At 31.6% G+C, this 24,469-nt stretch overlaps 1 protein-coding gene across 3 annotated transcripts in view; it reads right to left on the bottom strand.

Annotated features, from left to right (window-relative positions):
• LOC143256253 (mitogen-activated protein kinase 1-like) overlaps positions 1 to 8,212 on the bottom strand; it is a 38,873-nt gene extending 30,661 nt beyond the window's left edge. For 2 of the 3 annotated variants that reach the window (XM_076513215.1, XM_076513216.1), the window contains exons 1-2: positions 7,794 to 8,211; positions 5,861 to 5,987 (exon numbers count right to left, since the gene is read on the bottom strand). In XM_076513215.1, coding sequence (XP_076369330.1) covers positions 5,861 to 5,987; positions 7,794 to 7,915 — 249 coding nt within the window. In that variant the 5' untranslated portion in view covers positions 7,916 to 8,211. Of the gene's footprint in view, positions 1 to 5,860; positions 5,988 to 7,793 lie in introns of all 3 variants that reach the window. The other variant, XM_076513214.1, reaches the window with a different exon arrangement.
• Between the last annotated feature and the right edge of the window lie 16,257 nt (positions 8,213 to 24,469).

Here is a 24,469-nt window from a genome sequence, read left to right as displayed (position 1 = left end):
AACTTTAAGTATAATAACGAAGTGTAATAACTTTTAGTGTAATAACTAAGTGTGATAACTTTAAGTGTAATAACTAAGTGTAAAACTAAGTGTAATAACTTTAAGTGTAATAACTAAGTATAATAACTTTAAGTGTAATAACTAAGTATAATAACTTTAAGTGTAATAACTAAGTGTATAACTTTAAGTGTAATAACTAAGTATAATAACTTTAAGTGTAATAACTGAGTATAATAACTTTAAGTGTAATAACTAAGTATAATAACTAAGTGTAATAACTTTAAGTGTAATAACTAAGTATAATAACTTTAAGTGTAATAACTAAGTATTATAACTTTAAGTGTAATAACTGAGTATAGTAACTTTAAGTGTAATAACTTAAATGTAATAACTTTTTGTGTAATAACTAAGTATAATAATTTTAAGTGTAATAACAAAGTGTAATAACTTTAAGTGTAATAACTTTAAGTGTAATAACTAAGTATAATAATTTTAAGTGTAATAACAAAGTGTAATAACTTTAAGTATAGTAACTTTAAGTGTAATAACTTAAATGTAATAACTTTTTGTGTAATAACTAAGTATAATAATTTTAAGTGTAATAACAAAGTGTAATAACTTTAAGTGTAATAACTAAGTATAATAATTTTAAGTGTAATATCTAAGTGTAATAACTTTAAGTGTAATAACTCAGTATAATAACTTTAAGTGTAATAACTAAGTATAATAACTTTAAGTGTAACAACTAAGTATAATAACTTTAAGTATAATAATGAAGTGTGATAACTTTAAGTGTAATAACTAAGTATAATAATTTTAAGTGTAATAACTTTTAGTGTGATAACTAAGTGTAATAACTTTAAGTGTAATAACTAAGTGTAATAACTAAGTGTAATAACTTTAAGTATAATAACTAAGTGTAATAACCTTAAGTATAATAACTAAGTGTAATAACTTTAGTGTTATAACTAAGTATAATAACTTTAAGTGTAATAACTTTAAGTGTAATAACTAAGTATAATAACTTTAAGTGTAATTACTAAGTATAATAACTTTAAGTGTAATAACAAAGTGTAATAACTTTAAGTATAATAACTAGAAGTATAATAACTTGAAGTGTAATAACTATATATAATAACTTGAAGTGTAATAACTAAGTATAATAACTTTAAGTGTAATAACTTTAAGTGTAATAACTAACTATAATAACTAAGTGTAATTACTAAGTATAATAACTTTAAGTGTAATAACTAAGTGTAATAACTAAGTATAATAACTCTAAGTGTAATAACTAAGTGTAATAACTACGTGATAATAATTTTAAGTGTAATGTGTGTTTGGGTGTTTTCTTATGGCAAAACAACAAAGGGCTATCTGCTCAGCCCACCGAGGGGAATCGAACCCCTGATTTTGGCGTTGTAAAATCCGGAGACATACCGCTGTACTAGCTGGGAGGCATTAAGTGTAATAACTAAGTATAATAATTTTAAGTGTAATAACTAATTATAATAACTTTAAGTGTAATAACTAAGTATAATAACTTTAAGTGTAATAACTAAGAAAAATAACTAAGTATAATAACTAAGTGTAATAATTTTAAGTGTAATAACTAAGTATAATAACTTTAAGTGTAATAACTAATTATAATAACTTTAAGTGTAATAACTAATTATAATAACTTTAAGTGTAATAACTAAGTATAATAATTTTAAGTGTAATAACTAATTATAATAACTTTAAGTGTAATAACTAAGAAAAATAACTAAGTATGATAACTAAGTGTAATAACTTTAAGTGTAATAACTAATTATAATAACTTTAAGTGTAATAACTAAGTGTAATAACTAAGTATAATAACTAAGTATAATAACTAAGTAATAATAACTTTAAGTGTAATAACTAAGTTATAATAACTTTAAGTGTAATAACTAAGAAAAATAACTAAGTATAATAACTAAGTGTAATAACTAAGTGTAATAACTTTAAGTGTAATAACTAAGTATAATAACTTTAAGTGTAATAACTAATTATAATAACTTTAAGTGTAATAACTAATTATAATAACTTTAATGTGTAATAACTAAGTATAATAATTTTAAGTGTAATAACTAAGTATAATAACTTTAAGTGTAATAACTAAGTGTAATAACTTTAAGTGTAATAACTAAGTATAATAACTTTAAGTGTAATAACTAAGTATAATAACTTTAAGTGTAATAACTAAGTATAATAACTTTAAGTGTAATAACTAAGTATAATAACTTTAAGTGTAATAACTAAGTATAATAACTTTAAGTGTAATAACTTTAGTATAATAACTTTAAGTATAATAACTTTAAGTGTAATAACTTTTAAGTGTAATAACTAAGTAAGTGTAATAACTTTAAGTGTAATAACTTTTAAGTATAATAATTTTAAGTGTAATAACTTTTAGTGTAATAACTAAGTGTAATAATTTTAAGTGTAATAACTTTAAGTATAATAACTAAGTGTAATAACTAAGTATAATAACTTTTAGTGTAATTTAAGTAACTAAGTGTGATAACTAAGTAACTAAGTGTAATAACTAAGTGTAATAACTTTAAGTGTAATTACTAAGTAAATAACTACGTGTAATAACTTTATGTGTAATAACTAATCTGTGCTAGCAGTCCCTCATAAGCAGTTAAGACTAGTAGTCATCACCAATAACTCTTGAGCTACTCTTTTACCAACGAATAATGGGATTGAACGTACATTATAACGCCCCACGGCTGGGAATAATTAAAGCTTTAACAAAGTGTAATAACTAAGTGTAATAACTTTAAGTGTAATAACTCAAGTATAATAACTTTAAGTGTAATAACTAAGTATAATAACTTTAAGTATAATAACGAAGTGTAATAACTTTAAGTGTAATAACTAAGTATAATAACTTTAAGTGTAATAACTAAGTATAATAACTTTAAGTGTAATAACTAAGTATAATAACTTTAAGTGTAATAACTAAGTATAATAACTTTAAGTGTAATAACTTTAAGTGTAATAACTAAGTATAATAACTTTAAGTATAATAACTAAGTGTAATAACTTTAAGTGTAATAACTAAGTGTAATAACTTTAAGTGTAATAACTTTAAGTGTAATAACTAAGTGTAATAACTTTAAGTGTAATAACTAAGTATAATAACTTTAAGTGTAATAACTAAGTGTAATAACTTTAAGTGTAATAACTAAGTGCAATAACTTTAAGTGTAATAACTAAGTATAATAACTTTAAGTGTAATAACTAAGTATAATAACTAAGTATAATAACTTTAAGTGTAATAACTTTAAGTGTAATAACTAAGTATAATAACTTTAAGTATAATAACTAAGTATAATAACTTTAAGTGTAATAACTAAGTATAATAACTTTAAGTGTAATAACTAAATGTAATAACTTTTGTGTAATAACTAAGTATAATAACTTTTAAGTGTAATAACTAAGTATAATAACTTTAGTGTAATAACTTTAAGTGTAATAACTAAGTATAATAACTTTAAGTGTAATAACTAAGTAATAACTTTAAGTAACTTTAAGTGTAATAACTTAAATGTAATAACTTTTTGTGTAATAACTAAGTATAATAATTTTAAGTGTAATAACAAAGTGTAATAACTTTAAGTGTAATAACTAAGTATAATAATTTTAAGTGTAATAACAAAGTGTAATAACTTTAAGTATAACAACTTGAAGTATAATAACTTGAAGTGTAATAACTAAGTATAATAACTTGAAGTGTAATAACTAAGTATAATAACTTTAAGTGTAATTACTAAGTATAATAACTTTTAGTGTAATTAAGTATAGTAACTAAGTGTGATAACTAAGTATAGTAACTAAGTATGATAACTTTTAGTGTAATTAAGTATAGTAACTAAGTGTGATAACTAAGTATAGTAACTAAGTGTAATAACTAAGTATGATAACTTTAAGTGTAATTACTAAGTGTAATAACTACGTGTAATAACTTTAAGTGCAATAATAGCTAAGTATAATAACTTTAAGTGTAATAACTAAGTATAATAACTTTAAGTGTAATAACTTTAAGTGTAATAACTAAGTATAATAACTTTAAGTGTAATAACTTAAATGTAATAACTTTAAGTGTAATAACTAAGTATAATAATTTTAAGTGTAATAACAAAGTGTAATAACTTTAAGTGTAATAACTAAGTATAATAACTTTAAGTGTAATAACTAAGTATAATAACTTTAAGTGTAATAACTAAGTATAATAACTTTTAGTGTAATTAACTATAGTAACTAAGTGTGATAACTAAGTATAATAACTTTTAGTGTAATTAAGTATAGTAACTAAGTGTGATAACTAAGTATAGTAACTAAGTGTAATAACTAAGTATGATAACTTTAAGTGTAATTACTAAGTGTAATAACTACGTGTAATAACTTTAACTGTAATAACTAAGTATAATAACTTTAACTGTAATAACGAAGTATAATAATTTTAAGTGTAATAACTAAGTGTATGTTTGTTTGGGAATTTCGCACAAAGCTACTCCAGGGCTATCTGTGCTAGCAGTCACTAATTTAGCAGTTAAGACTAGAGGGAAAGTATCTAGTCATCACCACCCACCACCAACTGTTGGGCTACTCTTTTACCAACGAATAGTGGGATTGACCGTACATTATAACGCCCCCACGGCTGGGAAGGCGAGCATGTTTGGCGTGACTCGGGTGCGAACCCGCGACCCTCAGATTACGAAGCGCACGCCTTAACGCGCTAGGCCATCCCGGGCCCAACAAAGTGTAATAACTTTAAGTGTGATAACTAAGTATAATAACTAAGTTTAATAACTTTAAGTGTAATAACTAAGTATAATAACTTTTAGTGTAATAACTAAGTATAATAACTTTAAGTGTAATAACTAAGTATAATAACTTTTAGTGTAACTAAGTATAGTAACTAAGTGTAATAACTAAGTATAATAACTTTAAGTGTAATAACCTTAAGTGTAATAACTAAGTGTAATAATTTTAAGTAAAATGACTAAGTGTAATAACCGTTCTGTTCAAATTGTTAACATTTAACAAAATTATGGTACTTTATAACAATATTTCAATGTATTAAAAATCACTTATAAATTCTAAAAATAAAGATCCATTTAACAGTAATCAGTGATGTCGAGAAAACCCACTTGTAGAGAAATATATATGTGAAAACGGCTTGTTTGGGTTGAGAAAAGTTTTTACATTGAGGAATGAACAGCGTTTCAACCTTCTTCGGTCATTGTCAGGTTCACAAACGTAAAGGTCGAAACATTGTTCATTCCTCTATGTAAAAACTTTTCTCAACCCAAACAAGCCGTTTTTACATATATATTAAACAATAAGTTGGAACTGGCATAAATAAAATACTTATAAGTAAACTTGATAAGATAATGTTGCAAATTGCATTATACAAAGACCAAAGTGTACTGAAGGCACCAAGTTTTACCTAAAAACTTCTATACGAATCAATGGGTCACAGAAATCTCTAAAAATAAAACAATATAAACAGGTGACACCACTATTTTTGTTAATAAAGCATGGTCGAAGCTTTATATATCACGATAAGAAAAGTATATAAACACTAGAATAATGTGTCACTCCTTCCTGTTGATGCTGAAACGTGCTGTAGATATGGCCTGGTTCTTTCCATAAATGTTTAAAAGGTATTTATATCATGTGATTTTTAATGTCGTTTTATTAATGTTTTAAGGAGCAACATTCAATTAATGGAAAGATTTTGGTTTTAATTTGTGACACACAAGCTTACATTAAAAGACTAAAAATCAGATATTTGTGTTTTAGGCAGAATGTCTATAGAACAACTTACATTTTCATGTTTGAATCTGGTTAGAATCTTAATTTCCCTGAGAGTTCGTTGACAGTAAGTCTGGTGCTCAAACGGAGATATTTTCTTGATAGCTACTCTCATATTATCAGTGTTGTCTTCTGCTGAGCTACAATTAAAATAAGGCGAGTAACCAACAGTTAGAATATATCAGTCTTACTGAGTCTGATGTTAGAAAGTAAAGCAAGAATTAGAAAATAGTTTTCACCAAATATGTCCTCACATTAACCATACTATAAAGATACAAAAATTAGTTGAAACATTGTATGATCTACAAAACAAAGCTAAGAAAGTATAAATATTCTAAAATAGAGTTCAAATAATTAAATAATACACGTATAATTTTAGAAGTTTAAAAGAGACAACTTTAAAAGTATATGATTTATAAAAATTTGATGGTTTTAAAAATAGGTAAATTTTTACTAGTGTTTTTTTACAGATTCACTGAGAAAGCCCTAATAATATAGTTTCTTATTTATAAAACAAATGTTTCTTGAGCACAAAATTGTGTTTTTATACTTTATTTTAAAAATGTGTGTGTCTGAACAGCAATAACAGAATATTTTTAGTTTCACTATCACACCCTGGCTTGAAACAGTTTCAATACACATGGTGGGCAGAAAGCCCATTCTGTAGTTTTATGTTTAACTAAAACAAAACAAAAATTACAGACTGAAAAATATAAATTTTCTCAGCTTGATTACTTTCTTTTCCCAATTCTGACAAACCTTATTTTCACTAGAAGTAAAACTGTGTTATTGTGTGTTATAAATTTACACTTTGAGTTTTCCTTTTTCACTGTTGACAATATATATTTTTTTTGTAATGCAGCAAAAGCATGTTTTCCGTGGCTGATTTAAGGTTGTGTGGGCTTAAGGGCTAATAATTTTTGTGGGTCCTACATCTCATGTAATTTTGCATGAAATAAAATTTTCAATGAGCTCTCATTGAGACTATGGCACCTGGTGGGGCTGAGCACCTCTAGCCCCTACTTATATATGCCATTGCATGTTTTCTTAATTTATTTACATGTATAATTTTATTCATTATATCTACCACCTAATTCAACACATATAAAACTAATTTAGTAACAATTAAAATACAATTTTATTTTATTATTGTAACTAGTTATTTTTCAAAGTCTGTTCTTTATCTTGAGATTTGACATTATTTGTCTATGACAACTAGTGTTTTGATAAATAACAGCTCAGACATTATGTTTCATACTCATGAAGACAAGAAATATAAAACTTTGAAACTTATAACTTAAACGAATTTTAAAGGTGTCACTATCTGTCGTCTTTAGTAAGTGTACTATAAAACATAGCATCTAACTGTAAAAATAACTTGCAAGATAACTATATCATTAAACTTATTATAACTATAGGTATAACTAATTGCATTTAGTGAGAGCAACAGTGATATTCGATACACATAACTAGCTTTCACTGTTAATTTCTTTTTAATTTACCACAGCACTTGTAATGGTAAACTTACGTCGTAAGAGACTGCATTTTAAATTACAGCTTAACAGTAATGAAATCTTAATTAATTTCTTTGTAGCTTATAAGTTAAGTTTAATAAAATGGAATAATAAACTTATACTTTAAGTTACACAATATAATATCAAACTGTATTGCTTATTGTCACTCTTTTAACTTATCTGTACTCATCAGTAATGCATGTATAATATTAATACGTTTTGAAACGTAGTTCTAATTTTTATATTTGAGATAGTGCAATTTTATTGAACGAACGAGGTAAATAAAATTTATCTATAAACTACAATTCAGTTTGCTTGGAGCATATAGTCACTACTTACAGTTCATACTGGCAAACTAACCGACTTTTCAATTACAAATAAATTTAAAAAAAAAAAACTAATTAAATCAAACTTTCAACAACGACCACTTACACAACCATTCCATACGCTCCCTCGCCAATGTACACTAAATTTGTATATCGAGGTCCAACCTCAAAAACTTGTCCTCTCACCACTTGCGACGAAACATCACTCGTTCCAGTCGCCATTTTCATACAACGGCGCGGAAACACTGTGCAAGCGATGACGCTATTCCCGGAACCTTTCCTGTGAAAATACTAAGCCTATGGTGAACTCGCCCTTTTGATAATTTCCCTCGGGTGTCGACAACATTTATAAAATGCAAACAATCGCATTCATTCAGTTACATTATGACCATGGTAGGAACACTACTTTGTATAGACTACAAACATATAGGTTGTTGAGGTGCTGTATTCATTTGTTTTCTTAATTGCAATAAGTTTATTATATTAAATATAACACTTGGTAATGATGAAATACAACATATTGTGTGCACAGCCTTATGAAAACCCAGCTAAACAATTAGATCTCAACTTTCTGATGTACCGAAATATTTGAAAGGGATTTACCAAAGTTTATGATCTTACACATTTTATTTTTTCTTTCTTTTTATTTTTAACTGTAAAAAAATTACGCTCCTTGGACGGTAAAAACAAAGCAAAATAATTATTACAAAATATGTATAATAAATTGTGTGGATAACGGGTTTTCTTTAAAAAAGGTCATTCTCGTCTTATGCTCTTAAATAAAGATTGAGATAAATCAATATATTTTAATTTGTTTATCGTAAAGCGAAAGTTACACAATGGGATACACGTGCTCTTCTCACCAGAGGTATCAAAACCCTCTTTTTAGCATTATTATACATAAACCCTCAGTCTTACCACCGAGCCACTAGAGAGAGGCAACACAATATCGTAGTATCTTAAACTGTTCATGGATATCTGAGAGTGTCAGATATGAAAAGTTCACCCATTTGTTTTTTGTTTTGTTTTTTTGAATTTCGCGCAAAGCTACTCGAGGGCTATCTGCGCTAGCCATCCCTAATTTAGCAGTGTAAGACTAGAGGGAAGGCAGCCAGTCATCACCACCCACCGCCAATGCTTGGGCTACTCTTTTACCAACGAATAGTGGGATTGATCGAACATTATAACGCCCCCACGGCTAAAAGGGTGAGCATGTTTCGCGCGACGGAGATGCAAACTCGCGACCCTCGGATTACGTGTCGCACGCCTCAACCCACCTGGCCATGCCAGGCCGTGAGGGTGTTGACATCAGTCTAAAGTCAGTGCGTAATTTCAGTGGCCACCTTCATTTATGTTCAGCGTTTATGATATATACCTTTACACACCTTTCTGGGCTAGTCTCATATACTCTACTGTTTGTTCATTTTGTAGCATATTTTATATATGTATTGACATATATATATATTTTTAATACAGTGTATACAATAATAAATGATATATTAGGTTACGTTTTCATCTTACCCGAATCCAATAAATCACTCTCAGCAAGTTCGAGGCACACATATGATATAAGAGTAATAATTAAATCCCAATAGTCGGTGTGAAAAGAGTACCTCATATACAACTAACAGTAATAATTAAATCCCACTAGTCGGTGTGAAAAGAGTACCTCATATGTAACTAACAGTAATAATTAAATCCCACTAGTCGGTGTGAAAAGAGTACTTCATATATAACTAACAGTAATAATTAAATCTCACTAGTCGGTGTGAAAAGAGTACCTCATATATAACTAACAGTAATAATTAAATCCCACTAGTCGGTGTGAAAAGAGTGCCTCATATGTAACTGACAGTAATAATTAAATCCCACTAGTCGGTGTGAAAAGAGTACCTCATACATAACTAACAGCCTATTCACTAAAATCTGGGAACACTGGTGTTCGTCAAACAAAGAAATAAGTTATTAGTCCTTGATTTCAGTTATCAACAGTAACGAGCCTAGTATAACCAAGAGGTTAGGGCAGTCAACTCGTAATCTGAGGGTCATGAGTCCAAATCCCTATCACACCAAACATGCTCGCCCTTTCAGCCACAGGGACGTTTTTGTATTGTCAATCCCATTATTCGTTGGTACAAGAGTAGCCCAAGAGTTGGCAGTCGGTGGTGATGACTAGTTAGTTGCCTTCCTTTTAGTCTAACACTTAAATTTGGGACAGCTAGCGCAGATAGCTTTCGAGACGCTTTGCGCGAAATTCAAAACAAACAAACAAACAGCAATGACGTTAGTAGTCTCACCATTGGCTTTGTGCCTCGCTGGTACAGCGGGGATTTACAACGCTAAAATCAGGGGTTTGATTCCCCTCGGTGGACTTAGTAGATAGCCTGATGTGGCTTTGCTATAAGAAAACACACACACAAACACATAACATTGGATTTAAAAAAATCAACGAGGTCATTCATACTTGGGAGTCCCCTCCTAATACAGAGACAAGTCTACGGATTTACAACCTTGAAATAAGGGGTCCGATTCCCCTCGGTGAACTCAGCAGATAGCCTAATATGGCTCTTCTATAAGAAAAACACATACACATACACACAAATACTTTGGGAATTATAAAGTTATATGTTCATAGCCATGTGTGTTCGTGAGAAAATAATGTGTCAAAACTAGAATTTTATATGTATGGAAGTTTCGAGAGACCCTTAAATCCTCAAGTAAGACAAATAATTTCGAAAACGTCGTGCGTGTCCTTCCCAAACAACTAAGTTTGAAGGTTGTGCTTCTGGTTTCTTGAGAGATCACACAATTTCGGCGTTGAGTAAAAAAATAATAAAATATTCGAAAACGTACGTCTGTTAAACAATACGGAATAATTACTTGTCTATTAGTAATATGTCGAACATTCTTTATATATCAGCATTAAGTTAGGTTACCTGTGGTGAATGAAAAGACTTGCAGTATCTTTAGAAGCAAATCAAACTAGTTTTGTACCAACGTTGGCGCCAGGCGAATAAATCTCTTAAAGTGAAACAGTTGTACGGAAAACAGCAAAATGAACTATGTAATTCGTCAAAAAATACAGTACGTACAGATAATCCCATAATTAGTTGAAGGGGCCCGGCATGGCCGAGTGTGTTGAGACGTTCGACTCGAAATCCGAGGGTCGCGGGTTCGACTCCTGGTCGCACCAAACACGCTCGCTCCTTCAACCGTGGGAAGGTTAATATGTGACAATCAGTCCCACTATTCCTTGATAAAATAGTAGCCCAAGAATTGGTGGTGGGTGGTGATGACTAGCTGTCTTTCCCCTAGTCTTGCACTGGTAAATTCCCTAATTTACGGTTAGCGCAGATAGCCCTCGAGTGGCTTTGCGCGAAATTCAAAACAAACTAAAAACAATTATTTGAAGTGTCAACGAATAAAAGCACGAAATACTGTTAACTTTCTAATCGTTGTAGCAAAAGCTCATGTAATCTCATTTTAAAAAAATCACTGATATGAAATTAAACCTTGACTTGTTGTTAATCTTGAAACTAAATAACAGTAAATCATTGTTTAACTATTACAAAATAAAAGCTGAAATATTGCTATACACTAGACAAAGCTTCATCCGAACAAACCTGGAAAATTCGATTTGTAGAAAACGTGCTACTGACAGATAAGCCTAACATTATATACGAGATCTGCATTCTCTTCATATTTACCGACAAGTATTAAAGTCACAATTAAATCATGTATCCACTCTGGACATAACACCAAACAGTTTTCACCATCAATATATTAAAGCATTGCAAGCAATATAGCACACATCTCTTTTTGAACAAAGTACAGTTTCACTGAGCAGGTTACGTTGTCTGAATGAAGAACACCAAGAAATCTTTCCAGGATTATCTAACAGATGACAATATGAGGACAAAATGAATCATGCAAGAACAATGTGAAGGTCACTCTCAAAGCCCTGCAACATTAACGGACCGAAACCACCAACACAAAACTATGTAGGTGCAAATGTTATGAAGATGTAAAGTACTGAGAGTAGTGTAGGAGGCGTCATCAGGGTGAGTTTGTTTGTTTGTTTATTTTGAATTTCGCGCAAAGCTACTCAAGGGCTATCTGCGCTAGCCGTTCTTAATTTAGCAGTGTAAGACTAGAGGGAAGGCACCTAGTCATCACCACCCACCGCCAACTCTTGGGATACTCTTTTACCAACGAATAGTGGGACTGACTGTCACATATTAGCGTTCCCACGGTTGAAAGAGTGAGCATGTTTGGTGCGACCAGGATTCGACCTCAGATTACAAATTGAATGCCTTAACCCACCTGGCCATGCCAGGCCTCATCAGGGAGAGACAACTCGTACAGTTATTCTGGTTCCAAGCTCTTGAAGATGTGAGGGAGGAAAACGCTGGATTTTTTGTTAATTTAAATTGATTCAACGTTTGTCCATTAACTCTATGGCTCGGCATGGCCAAGTGCGTTAAGGCGTGCGACTCGTAATCTGAGGGTCGCGGGTTCGCATCCCCGTCGTGCCAAACATGCTCGCCCTCCCAGCCGTGGGGGCATTATAATGTGACGGTCAATCCCACTATTCGTTGGTAAAAGAGTAACCAAAGAGTTGGCGGTGGGTGGTGATGACTAGCTGCCTTCCCTCTAGTCTTACACTGCTAAATTAGGGACGGCTAGCACAGATAGCCGTCGAGTAGCTTTGTGCAAAATTCCAAAACAAACAAACAATTATATAACGTACTTGGAAGAGTAGTTGTATATTTATTGATCAAATTAAACAATGGATTTTGTGCTATTTTATAACAAATATGAGAAAGATGATAATTAATGAACCATAACCAACTCAATGATAAAATATAAACCTAAATGTGTCTCTTTAAAGTTACATAACTTATAAAATAATTCAACTAAAAATAAACACCCTTTTATCTGAAGAACAGTTTACACAACGAATAGAAGGAAGCTGTTTAATAATAAGGCTTATGTTTAAGTTTTCGACACTGTCCTTAAAAAGGCTTTTTTTAACCTTTCAACTCTGATCTTGATAAGGTTTCTATTTAACCTCTCAACTCTGTCATTGATACGATTTCTATTCAACCTTTCAACTCTGTCCTTAACAAGGCTTCTGTTGAATCCACACAAAGAAAGTTGACTTTTTTTTTTTTTTGGTATTCATAAACTATCTAGCTACGTTTATTAGGATCCACCAATCACATTTTTTTAAATACTGTAACGTGACATGTAACTGCTGTAGCCCTATAAATGTGAAGTGTAGTAACATCGTGTTTAGTCCCCAGCTGTGAATAAGATAGTCATGTTCCAAACGAACACACATTGGTGGTATTCATTTAACGAGAGTGTTATTTCTTTGTCCGGCTGTTCATGGACGTTTGCTATCGGAATTTATAAACGATGGCAATCGAAATGATGTACGTCTAGAATACCTGTAACCATCAATTGTCGCTGACAGACCAACTAATGAGATAACTGAACGAAACAGTAATGTGAAACGGATATCAGACTGTTTGTCAATTGACGGAAACACAATGTGTTGTTCTAACAAATCAAGTCAATAGAAGTGGTGTAATAGTGTGAGAAATACCACCCTGCTATGGACTGAATCCTTTCAAATTTGAGGGAAACAACGTGTATCTGAAGTGACCCTTAATTTTAACCATTTAATTCCATGGAAAAATGTGTTGATTCAAGCAAATATTTGATTTATAACAACAACAAAAAGCAGTTTTTCTTGTCATCAGTTTTACATCCGTTATATTGTACTGCTTGTATATGCAAGCATTTATAATTATAAACCGGAAATGACATCTGAACAGCTGGTATGGGTATTAACACTTTTATTGATTAGCAGAGAATAACGTTTCGAGCTTCCTAGGTCATCTTCAGGTTATGAAGGTTAACATTTTTATTTCAACTGAATGATATCTGAACGGTTGATTAAGACAGAGAAATATTTCTGCTAATTTCTGTTTGTGATTTGTTGAAGTCCAACTCTTTAGGTAGGAAGTAAAGTTTCTTACACAAACTTCTACTGATGCTGACAATTCAATTGACACTGATATTAGTTTTTGTGGTTACCAAGCTACCTACTGCATGGTGATATACTAACACAATGGATTGAATGTTTGTTTGTTTGTTTTGAATTTCGCTCAAAACTACACGAGGGCTATCTGCACTAACCGTCCCTAATTTTGTAGTGTAAGACTAGACGGAAGGAAACAAGTTATCACCACCCACCGCCAGCTATTGGACTACTCTTTTACCAACGAATAGGACTGAAAGGGCGAGCATGTTTGATTTGACGGGGATTCGAACCTGCGGCCCTCAGATTACGAGTCCAACGCCATAACTACCTGGCCATTATAGAAAAAAATATCTTATTGTAGAAGGAAAATGGATTATATATAATTTTTATATTTAAATAAATAACTGACGGAAAACAGGCACTACGTATATATATATGTGTGTGTGTGGGGGTATTTTATTTTTGACAATCAATCCAGTAATTCCCCGAATTTTTTTAAACGCAACAAAAATCCACTCTGGGAGTGTCTGCGACTGACAAGTACGTGGCATTATTAAATATTCTGGTTTGTAAGATGATGTAGGTTTACAATCGATTAACTGTGATAAAATTACTGTTTCTAAAAATAAACAACCAAGGTACATTAAGGATCACTGGTTATAATTAAGAGCTAGCGTCACAATGAACGTGGAGCCGTAGAGTTGAACGCGTGTTATGTGTGTGTGTGTGGGTAATATGCTGCAATGACGACTGTTGAAAAAAACAGTATCTGATGTAACAGTACATCAAACTTGTAAAATCAGGACTGGATTACAGCTAACCTAAATTTTAGTTATATCGTATTAAACTCAACTATTTTTCAAGTGGCCTAAATAATATCTTGTCTTTACATTTAATGTTTTTGCTATTTATTGTCTGGTATCGTGACTTCACGGGCGCAAATAATTACCGTCTGCAACAGATACAACGTCACGTAGCCAATTTTATCAAGATCCAATCAAAGCACAATATATTTATTCTTCCCGCTTATCGATTTACTAATCGTCAACAGATTCTGCTGAATGTTTCCTGAACCGGATAAGACTTAATGACGTCATGGAATATGACTTTAACCTGTCGTTATGTAAACTTTACACATGGAAATGTCACTAACATGAATTAGTACTTTTTTTTTAAATATTCATTTTCATAACATTTATAATAAAGCAAGTTCAATTTGATGAATTCTTTTAACCTTTTATTAAGTGTTGTATACACACACAATTCTTCATTTTTTTTCTATTTCTTTAATTGATCAGCTGTAAGTTTACGTATTTTTCAACTCTAAAATACATAGTTTGAGTCTTCGTGATGAACGAAGAGCAGATAGTCCTTCACACAGATCTGCGCCAAAAAACACCTTATATTTGCAGTTTTTAGTTTAGAAATGTTTCGTATTTTTAGCTTTCTTTTCGTGAATTAGTGAACCTGCGTTTACAATAATTTAATATCGATTTTATTCATTTTTGTAACTTTCTTTTGAAATTCTAAATTAATTGTGATTTTCAACTTTTAATTTCGTCTTACAATTTTTTAATTCGAGTGGTTGAAGTCTTTTATTTTCCTTTGTTGTCTTAAAGTAAGTGTCAGGGTGTCTTAAGTGTGATCTATTACTGGAATTTACGACACGTTTGTTATGACTTTAATGTGTCCGTTTAACGTGCGATGTTAAAGTTAGGATTCCGGAAAACAATGATGTAAGAAAACGTGTATAGATTATCTCTCTCGGTCAGGAATATTCAGATAAGTTTTCTAAATTATTGTGAAAGTTTTATATAAGTACTTAATACATTTTTGTAATCCACATGTGTGTGTGAACGTTGAAAAATTACAATAATTTTCCATCTTAGATAATAGTTACAAATACGTGTTTGGTTCATATCGATGTGAGGCGTCTTCGTTTGCACGTTTAAAACCATTTTAACAATGTTCAGGCTTCGCTACATTATTTACGTTTGAAATTTCATCCCCTTCCACTTATTAACGAATTTTGGCAAATAATAGAAGTCTGAAACGTTGGTACTTATTTTTGTAGTGTTTATGCTGAAGATGGAATTAGGAAAGTTCTATTGCTTATCTTGTGGACAATTTTAAATTACATTCCTACTAAACGATTTGTGAGTTTGACACGAACAGTAGCATTCCGTCAACAGTCAAGTGAAATGTCTTCGCTTGAAGGGGGTATAATTACTAGTCATGTCAACGTATTTTTCATTTTACAGGCCGTATTTTTAAAGATTTTTTTTTTATGAAACTAAGATATTAATTTTTCACCATAGCAACTACATACTTATATCCACATCAACCCAGTAACGACTGTAACTAATTAAAAATACTGTTCTTACACAATTGCATGGCTAGTGCTAGTCGTCGATAAAAGAAAAAAAATGGACTGTGGAAGAGATGGGGCTAGTTATATCGTATTTTCCAGGTTCTGCTAATGAAAACCATAGTCTTTCCATATTCTCCAGAAGAGAAAAATTAATTTGGAAAATTCCATGCGAACCCTGTAACGGGAAGTATTTCCTTTGGATGTGTTTATTTGGAATGGTTGCTGACGATAGTAATTATGAGATACCACAATAGGACTCTGATCTGACTTGAGAGCGAGACATTTCATTATATTTTATCCTGTATGGAGGTATTTTATTCTAATGCATTTTTATCAAGAAGTTGTTTTATAACAGAAGTAGGAGCCAGACAATTATATATGTGAAACCGGCTGGTATGGGTAGATAAAGCACTATGTAGAGATTGTTCGCTCCTCTATATAGTGCTTTCTCTATCCATACCAGCCGTTTTTACACACAATTTTCTCTACAAGTGGGTTTTCTCGTCGTCACTGATTAGGAGCCAGACAGTTTAACAATGACTAACTTGTTCTCAACATACATCTATTTGTTCAGTAGTGTTTTCCAACTTCTTTATCTGTTCGAGTTCACTGTAATTCTATTAATGAAATTTCTGGAAGTTGCATTTTACAGATAAATTATTCTTAGATCTTTGGTATCAGAAAACGTAAATATCGCACACAGTTGTTAAAAAAATAACGTGAATTTCATTTACAGTGTCTACCAATATTGTTACCTGTAGTGTGAGCAGTGCAATATACAGGTGAAATATTTTGCTTACTTTATAATAATAATGTTGTGCCACTGTAGTAAATCTTTAATATACTTCCTATAATGTTTGATTACTTCATCCATATTAAGAATTATACTAGAAGCTGCAGCACAAATCTCTTTATTTAAGTAATGGTTGAATGGCTATAACAGCAAGGGTATCAAGAACGATAAAAATAGCTGACGATCAAGTTATAACAACAGTGTGTGGTAAGTATTACAGTTAGATGGATCTGAGAAACTAATACTACCATTATGTATGTTCATATCCTTTAGGCAGGGGTCATTTTCAGCTGAGATAGCTTCATTTTGTCTACCAGGGTAGTTGGCTTCTGGAATGGGCTGCCACTGGATGTTTGTTGTAGGGGCAGTAGATTTAAATTACTAAAAATAAAACTTTATAACTAAATGAATGATAAAAGCTGGTTTTTAAGGTGTTAATTTTAGTTATTTCTTTAATTTATTTATTTGATAGTTTTAGTTTAGAGAATGGCCCAGCCAAGATGGACCAACAGATCCTTTGTTGTCCCTAAATATTATACACGAATTATAAGAATATTACAGTTTATTTTTAGGATGTAACCTTCAAAAATAAAATTGTGTTATCCATGATTTTACAAGCTCTAGTTGCATAGTAAAATATATAGGTTTTAATACAAGGTGTTGAGACTAAATCAACAAAACCTTTTATCTTTTTGTTTTGAATTTTGCACAAAGCTACACTACAGCCATCTGCACTAGCCATCCCTAATTTAGCAGCGTAAGACCAGAGGGAGCCAGACTAGAGTTAAGGCATCACCTACTGCCAACTTTTGGGCTACTTTTTTACTAACGAATAGTGGGATTGACCGTAACACTATAATGTACCCAATTGCTGAAAGGGTGAGTATGTTTGGTACAACCGAGATTCGAACCTGCAACCCTCAGATTACGAGTCAAGCACCTTAACACACTTGGCTACACCGGGCCGATATTTATCTTTAACTAAATATATTAATAAACCAATAATTATTCCAGTTCCTGTTCATAGGCGAGGGCAACATATCCTCTCACTCAAATGATTTTTATAAACTAAAGCATAAGATTATATTACTTACCTGTAAGTTGAATATGTTTATATTATTTAATTTCAAATCAACATTGCCAACATACAAACCGAGAATATGTACAGTATGTATTTATTATTTTATACATGGCTTTAAAAAGAAGTTATTACTAACTTCACCAAAAATTGATTATTATACACATGTTATAGTCTTAAAAACAGATTACACAATGTAACAAAATGTTTACTTTTTCTCATTCCTGGGCAGAAAGTTTTATTTTCCAATTGCTTATGCCTAAAGTAAATAGAAAATACCTATTTTTCTCTTCAAACTTTGCTTTTGTGACCTGGATAATGAAATTTTCAAATTTACCCATTTTCCAGAACATTCCAGATAGATTCAGTGCTGAGTAGCTGATAGAGAATTTTCTCAAACTTACAAGAATTTTCAAGAACTTTCTGGAATGTGAGAGAACTTGCACGAATTTTCTAGAATGTTGGAGAACTTAGAGAATTTTCTAGAACTTTCCATAGTAATATATATATACAGGGGCTCACCACTCACCACTTCAGTTTTAGCTGCTTAAGTGAACATATAGACCTATCTGATTTTTATCAGAGATGGTATCAAGGAGCTGCAAGCATTCTCCAGATGCTATGTACGTGGCCAATTCATCAAGTCAAGAGCGAAAAAGTACTCTGTGACAGCAGCTGCTAAAATGCATGAAGCCTACAAGGCATATTTTGGCATGCCTGTCTGGGATCAAGACAAACCCTGGGCACCTCGTTTTACCTGCGAACACTGTAAGAAAACTCTAGAAGGTAAGACGGATTGTTTTTGCTTCCTTGAATAGTAAGATTTTATATTATACAGATTTTAGACCTTTCAAAATTTAAATATCTTTTGGTGCACCTCAAAGAGGAATACAACAGCATTAAGACCTTGCTAGAAGCCTTGAAATATGATAAGTATGGCTGGGAGGTTATCGGAAACTTCAAAATGGTGACATTCCTGATGGGTCTCCAAGGAGGCTTTACCAGTTTCCCTGTTATCTTTGTCTTTGGCACAGCAGCACACTACAACAGGAAGCACTAGCCACAATGAACCAAGTTCTCTGTGGGGAGGTGCAATGTCCAGTGTGAGCCATCAGTGGACCTTCAGAACGTGTTGTTCCCACCATTGCACATAAAATTGGGTCTTATGAAACAATTTGGCACAGCTGTTGATAAGGAGTCTGCAGCCTTTGAGACTTCTTCCCTGAGCTGTCTGAGGCAAAGGTCAAAGCTGGTGTCTTTGTTGGACCACAAATAAAGAAGATCCTGGAGTGCACAGAATTTCCCTGGAAGTTCAGTGGGAAGGGAAAAAAAAAAAAGCTTGAGGCAGCTTTGTCACAATAGTTTGGGGCTTCTTGGGCAATCACAAGACCAAAATTTATGTGGCACTGGTGAAGAACTATGGCAAAATGGATGTCCCTGAAAGTCCATATCCTTGACGCTCATCTTGATAAATTTAAGGATAGCATGGAAGCACATTCAGAGGAGCAAGGCGAGAGCTTCCACAAATATATACTGAACTTTGAACACCTCTATCAAGGAGAATATAACGAAAACATGATGGGAGACTGTATTTGAGGTCTGATACGTGAAAGTGATTTACATTACAGTCGTAAATCTTGAAAAACTACTAACTTCTAAACATTTTTGTATAACTTTAGTGTAAATACATGTTAATCTTAATTTATATGTTGTTTTATTCAGACCTTATGTAAATGAAAATGTGCAAATTTGCCCATTTTTACATGGAAAATATGTTAATTTCTAAGTTTCATTATCCATACCACAAAAGGAAAGTTTGAAGGGAATGATGGCCATTTTCTGTACTTGTACAACATAAGCAATTAAAAAATAACACATACTATCCAGGAACAAAATTTGTGTTACATAGTGTTATTAATGGTAAAACTATTTTCACATTAATAACAATAGTACCCACAATTACATAATTTGTGATGCCTTGAAACTGGATCTTCTCCAGTGTACCAATAAATAACCATCTTATTACACTAGCTTTCTTAAAGAAAGTAAGGAAATGTATTACAAGTGAATCTATCTCCTTCTGAAGTAAGGAGATTGAAGACAAAGTTAAAACAAGGTGAATAGCAACCTTTATTAAAGTGATAAAAACAAAAAGTGAACAAATACACTACCTCAGAGAGAACACTTCATTGGGTTCTGATAGTGTTATTTCAGAAAGTGACAGAACACACAACACTACATACACAATTCTATAGTACCATACCAAAAGGTGTAAAAATCACAGCACTGCCTACAAAATTCTATAGTGACATACCATTAGGTGTAGAAATCACAACACTGCATACACAATTCTACAGTGTCGTATCACTCAGTGTTGAAAGCACAGCTCATATCTATATTCAAAATTCTACAGTGCTATACAACTGAGTGTGCATCTCTGGTGGTCATTCTGATACAAAGTAAGGGCATGTCTTTGAAACAACAACTGTACAATAATTAGTTGTCCACCTTTTCTTAGTATACTCTACTATACAACAATCTTTCTGACAAGAAAGCACAGGAAACATCATAGAGGAATGACCAGAAACAACTGACTCATTAACAGAGAAGATAGCTATTCACTGTTCCATAACACAGCAATCTTTCCTACAGTTGTTCAGTTGATCCATGGTAAATGTCTAGTTACAGCTCAAAAGACACAAGATATCAAAGAGAATACTCATAATAATAGGTACTTAATGGTCATTCTGATTTAAGAAAAACAACTCAAACACCTTTCCTGACCAACACTGTGTTTTTAAAATATAAACAGAGCAGTGGAAAATAAGTACCTCAAAATAAAAACAAGGATATAAGTACCTCATTTAATAACAAGTATACTAAAGGGTAGGAAATAAGAACCTCTAAACAACAACAAACATATTAAAGAGCAGGAAATAAGAACCTCTGAACAACATATTAAAGAGTAGGAAATAAGAACCTCTAAATTAGAAACACATTAAAGAGTAGGAAATAAGAACCTCTAAACAACAACATATTATAGAATAGGAAATAAGAACCTCTAAACAACAACATATTAAAGAGTAGGAAATAAGAACCTCTAAACAACAACATATTAAAAAGTATGTAATAAATACCTCAAAATAACAAGTATATTAAAGGAGTAGGAAATAAGTACCTTTATTGATGGACCTCAGCGTTTAAGAATTACAAAGTGTTCCTGGTTTTACTTCTAATGAAGAAAATGTGGGACATTAAACACAGAATAAAAAAGAAACGTCTCTCTGTTACAGACAGCAAACAAATGTAAGGTTTCAAATTTCCATCCTATCAACAGTGCATCCAGGTAAAGAATATACAATGACCTAAGATTGAAATAAAACAATTTAGCTCAACACATCACTCAACACTCTGCTCTATGTGTTAAAATTAAACTAAGTCCATTGGCTTGAGCAAAATTTGTTTGGCAACGAAATTTTTACTGCATGGAGCAAAGAGAAAATGTTTCTTATCATCCAAGTTGTCTTTCAGGACCCCAAAACTGTTTTTGAGGCTTAAAAGATTTTTAAACTTACATTCCCACCATGAATGTGATTTGATTTAGCTGAAGTTAACTGAAAAACATGGTAAAAGTAAATGAAAATTAAAACACTTTACTTCATCCAATTCTTAAAGTGTAAACTTTCATCACTTTTGTAATTACCAGATTCAATTTAATCAACCGTAATCTGATGTGGTATAAAACCTGGAAAATTCATATGCTGCAATTCAACCATGGTGATCTATGTTGTTAATATCAGTACAGAGAAAATGAAACAAATCTCTTCCCTTAACTATGATTAAAAACCTTGTACTCACTGGATGAATCAATATAAAAAATACAAGTTCTATAACTGGTGATAAGACAACTATGATTTTAATATTGTTACACTGATAGTACATATGACCATATCTCTATTAATACCATGAAATGAGAGATTTTTTCCACTAAGTGCACTTCCGAGAGTTAATTAATTCGGTTAATTTTCAGTATGTGTGTTTTCTAACTATGAACCTTCTTCATGAAATTAACTGAATAAATTTTGCATTTGTCACAAGTAGGCTAAAACCAAGAAACATACATGTGTTTGCAGAACCATTCTGTATCTGTTGTGATCTTACCACAAGTTGTAGATTTTGATGAACTAGATAAAAATGTCCTAATGTAGGAAAGCCCACTATTCAAGTTAAAAATTTCTGGTTATTTCATAAGAATTAGGTACTCACACTTGTCAAGTACTACTATCTAATGAGAGATGAATTATTCCTTTCGATAGACAAATTCATGATGTCAGAAAAACATTTAGGTTCAAGAAGTCTTGACACAAAATGATAAAATCCTGTAACTTAAGTGATTTTGAAAGGTGTACCTTTCTTCTTCAGTGGTATGCTGGGAATGGATGTATTATTTTATTTCTTCTTCAAAACGAAGTAACACAAAAAAGAATAAAGATATGATGAAATTGTTTTAACTTGCTAAGAGAAATAAATCCACAGGTATAATATTTTATTAATCATAAAATTTCAAGTTTGCTCCTGAAGACGAATTGTTTTTTGTTTGTTTTGAATTTCACACAAAGCTACTCGAGGGCTATCTGCGCTAGCCGTCTCTAATTTAGCAGTGTAAGACTAGAGGGAAGGCAGCTAATCACCACCACCCACTGCCAACTCTTGGGCTACTCTTTTACCAACAAATAGTGGGATTGACCTTCACATTATAACGGCCCCATGGCTTAAAGGGCGAGCACGTTTGGCACTACGGGGATGCGAAGCAGCGACACTCAGATTACTAGTCGCACGTTTTAACACATTCGGCCAGGCCGGGCCCTGAAAAAGAAAGGTTCACCTTTCAAGACCATTAGAGTTTTAGGGCCTTTATCATTCTGAATAAAGACGAACGTATGAAGAAGTTTGTCAACTAAACCTTAAAGTAAAATTTTAATAGACATCACTTGAAACTTTATTATTAATAAAATATCTTTAAATTAATTTTAAGCATTTGTTTCTCTTAGTATGTTTTGTTTACTTATTCTTGAAACAGAATAAAAATTAAACATTTTCCTTATTAAAGTAAGAAACCTTAATCAGATTACCAGCAATATTAATCATTACAAGCTCTCATATAAACACAGACACGTATCTCAGATTATTACCAACTATCGTATTTTGTATAGAATAACATTAAAAGGAACAACAAACATTTCTGTCAGCTTGTAAATTAACACAATATATTTTATTTTCAGATACTTTTAATTACTTCAAAATTTCTTCTGAAACATCTGGTATTCATCTCAGTGATGATGAGAAAACCCACTTGTAGAGAAAAAAATGTATAAAAATGTAAAAACAGCTGGTTTGGGTTGAGATATGTAGATGACACGGTTGCGGGATTCACATCTAGAGAACACAAACTTAATTTTTTCAATCACATTAACTCTATACATCCCAACATTAACTTCACACTTGAACAGAAAGAAAGCAATCAAATATCATTTCTTAACCTCAAAATTACAAGAAATGATACACAATGTAAAATGGAAATCTGCCAAAAAATCACCCATACTGGACTATACATTCCTTGGGACTCACATGAAACGAAACAAAAACTCAGCATACTAAGAAACCAAATAAACACAGCCATAAAACTATGCTCACCAGATAAAATTAACAATGAATTTGGCAAAATAAAACAATACCTCATCAACATCAGTAAGTTTCCTCCACCAACCGTATGAAACATTACACGCACACACCAAGACAGAAAGCAAAATCAACTAACAAAAGTAAATATATCCCACAAATTAAAGGCCATGAAACCATTTTCTGCTGCATACTATATATTCCCGACATCAGCAGAAAAATAACCAACATTTGGCAAAAACTAGCAACAAAATATAACATTCCAGTTAATACCAAATTTATTCAAAAACCAGGCATAAAACTAAGGTCTATACTATGTAAAAACTACACTGACAAACACCACACCAGCATTATGTATAAAATACAATGTGATAACTACCATGACTTCTACATTGGAGAAACAAGTAGAAAAATGGAAACCAGATTTAAAAAACACAAAAAGTCACCTTCATAAGTTTTCAAACACTGCAAATCAAATAAACACAACATAACCACAGAAAACACTCAAACACTAAATAAAGAAACAAACATAAACAAACACAAAATTAAAGAAGCCTTACTTATATCACAACTCAAGCCCAAAATAAACCAATACAAAGGAACACCTTTATACCTATATTAATAAATATAATCAAACCCTCCACATTCCTACACTCAGTTACACAACCCTCTTCAAACATGTGGTCAGCTATCGGTCAGTTACCTTTTTCTTTCTTTGTGAACCTGACGATGACTGAAGATGGTCAAAACGTTGTTCGCTCCTTTACATAAAACATTTTCTCAACCTAAACCAGCCATTTTTACACATA

The sequence above is a fragment of the Tachypleus tridentatus genome, chromosome 7 (genome assembly GCF_004210375.1).
Source record: "Tachypleus tridentatus isolate NWPU-2018 chromosome 7, ASM421037v1, whole genome shotgun sequence".
In the NCBI taxonomy this organism is placed as follows: domain Eukaryota; kingdom Metazoa; phylum Arthropoda; class Merostomata; order Xiphosura; family Limulidae; genus Tachypleus; species Tachypleus tridentatus.
Note: the sequence above shows the minus strand (reverse complement) of the source record. Positions and strands in the feature narration are given on the sequence as shown.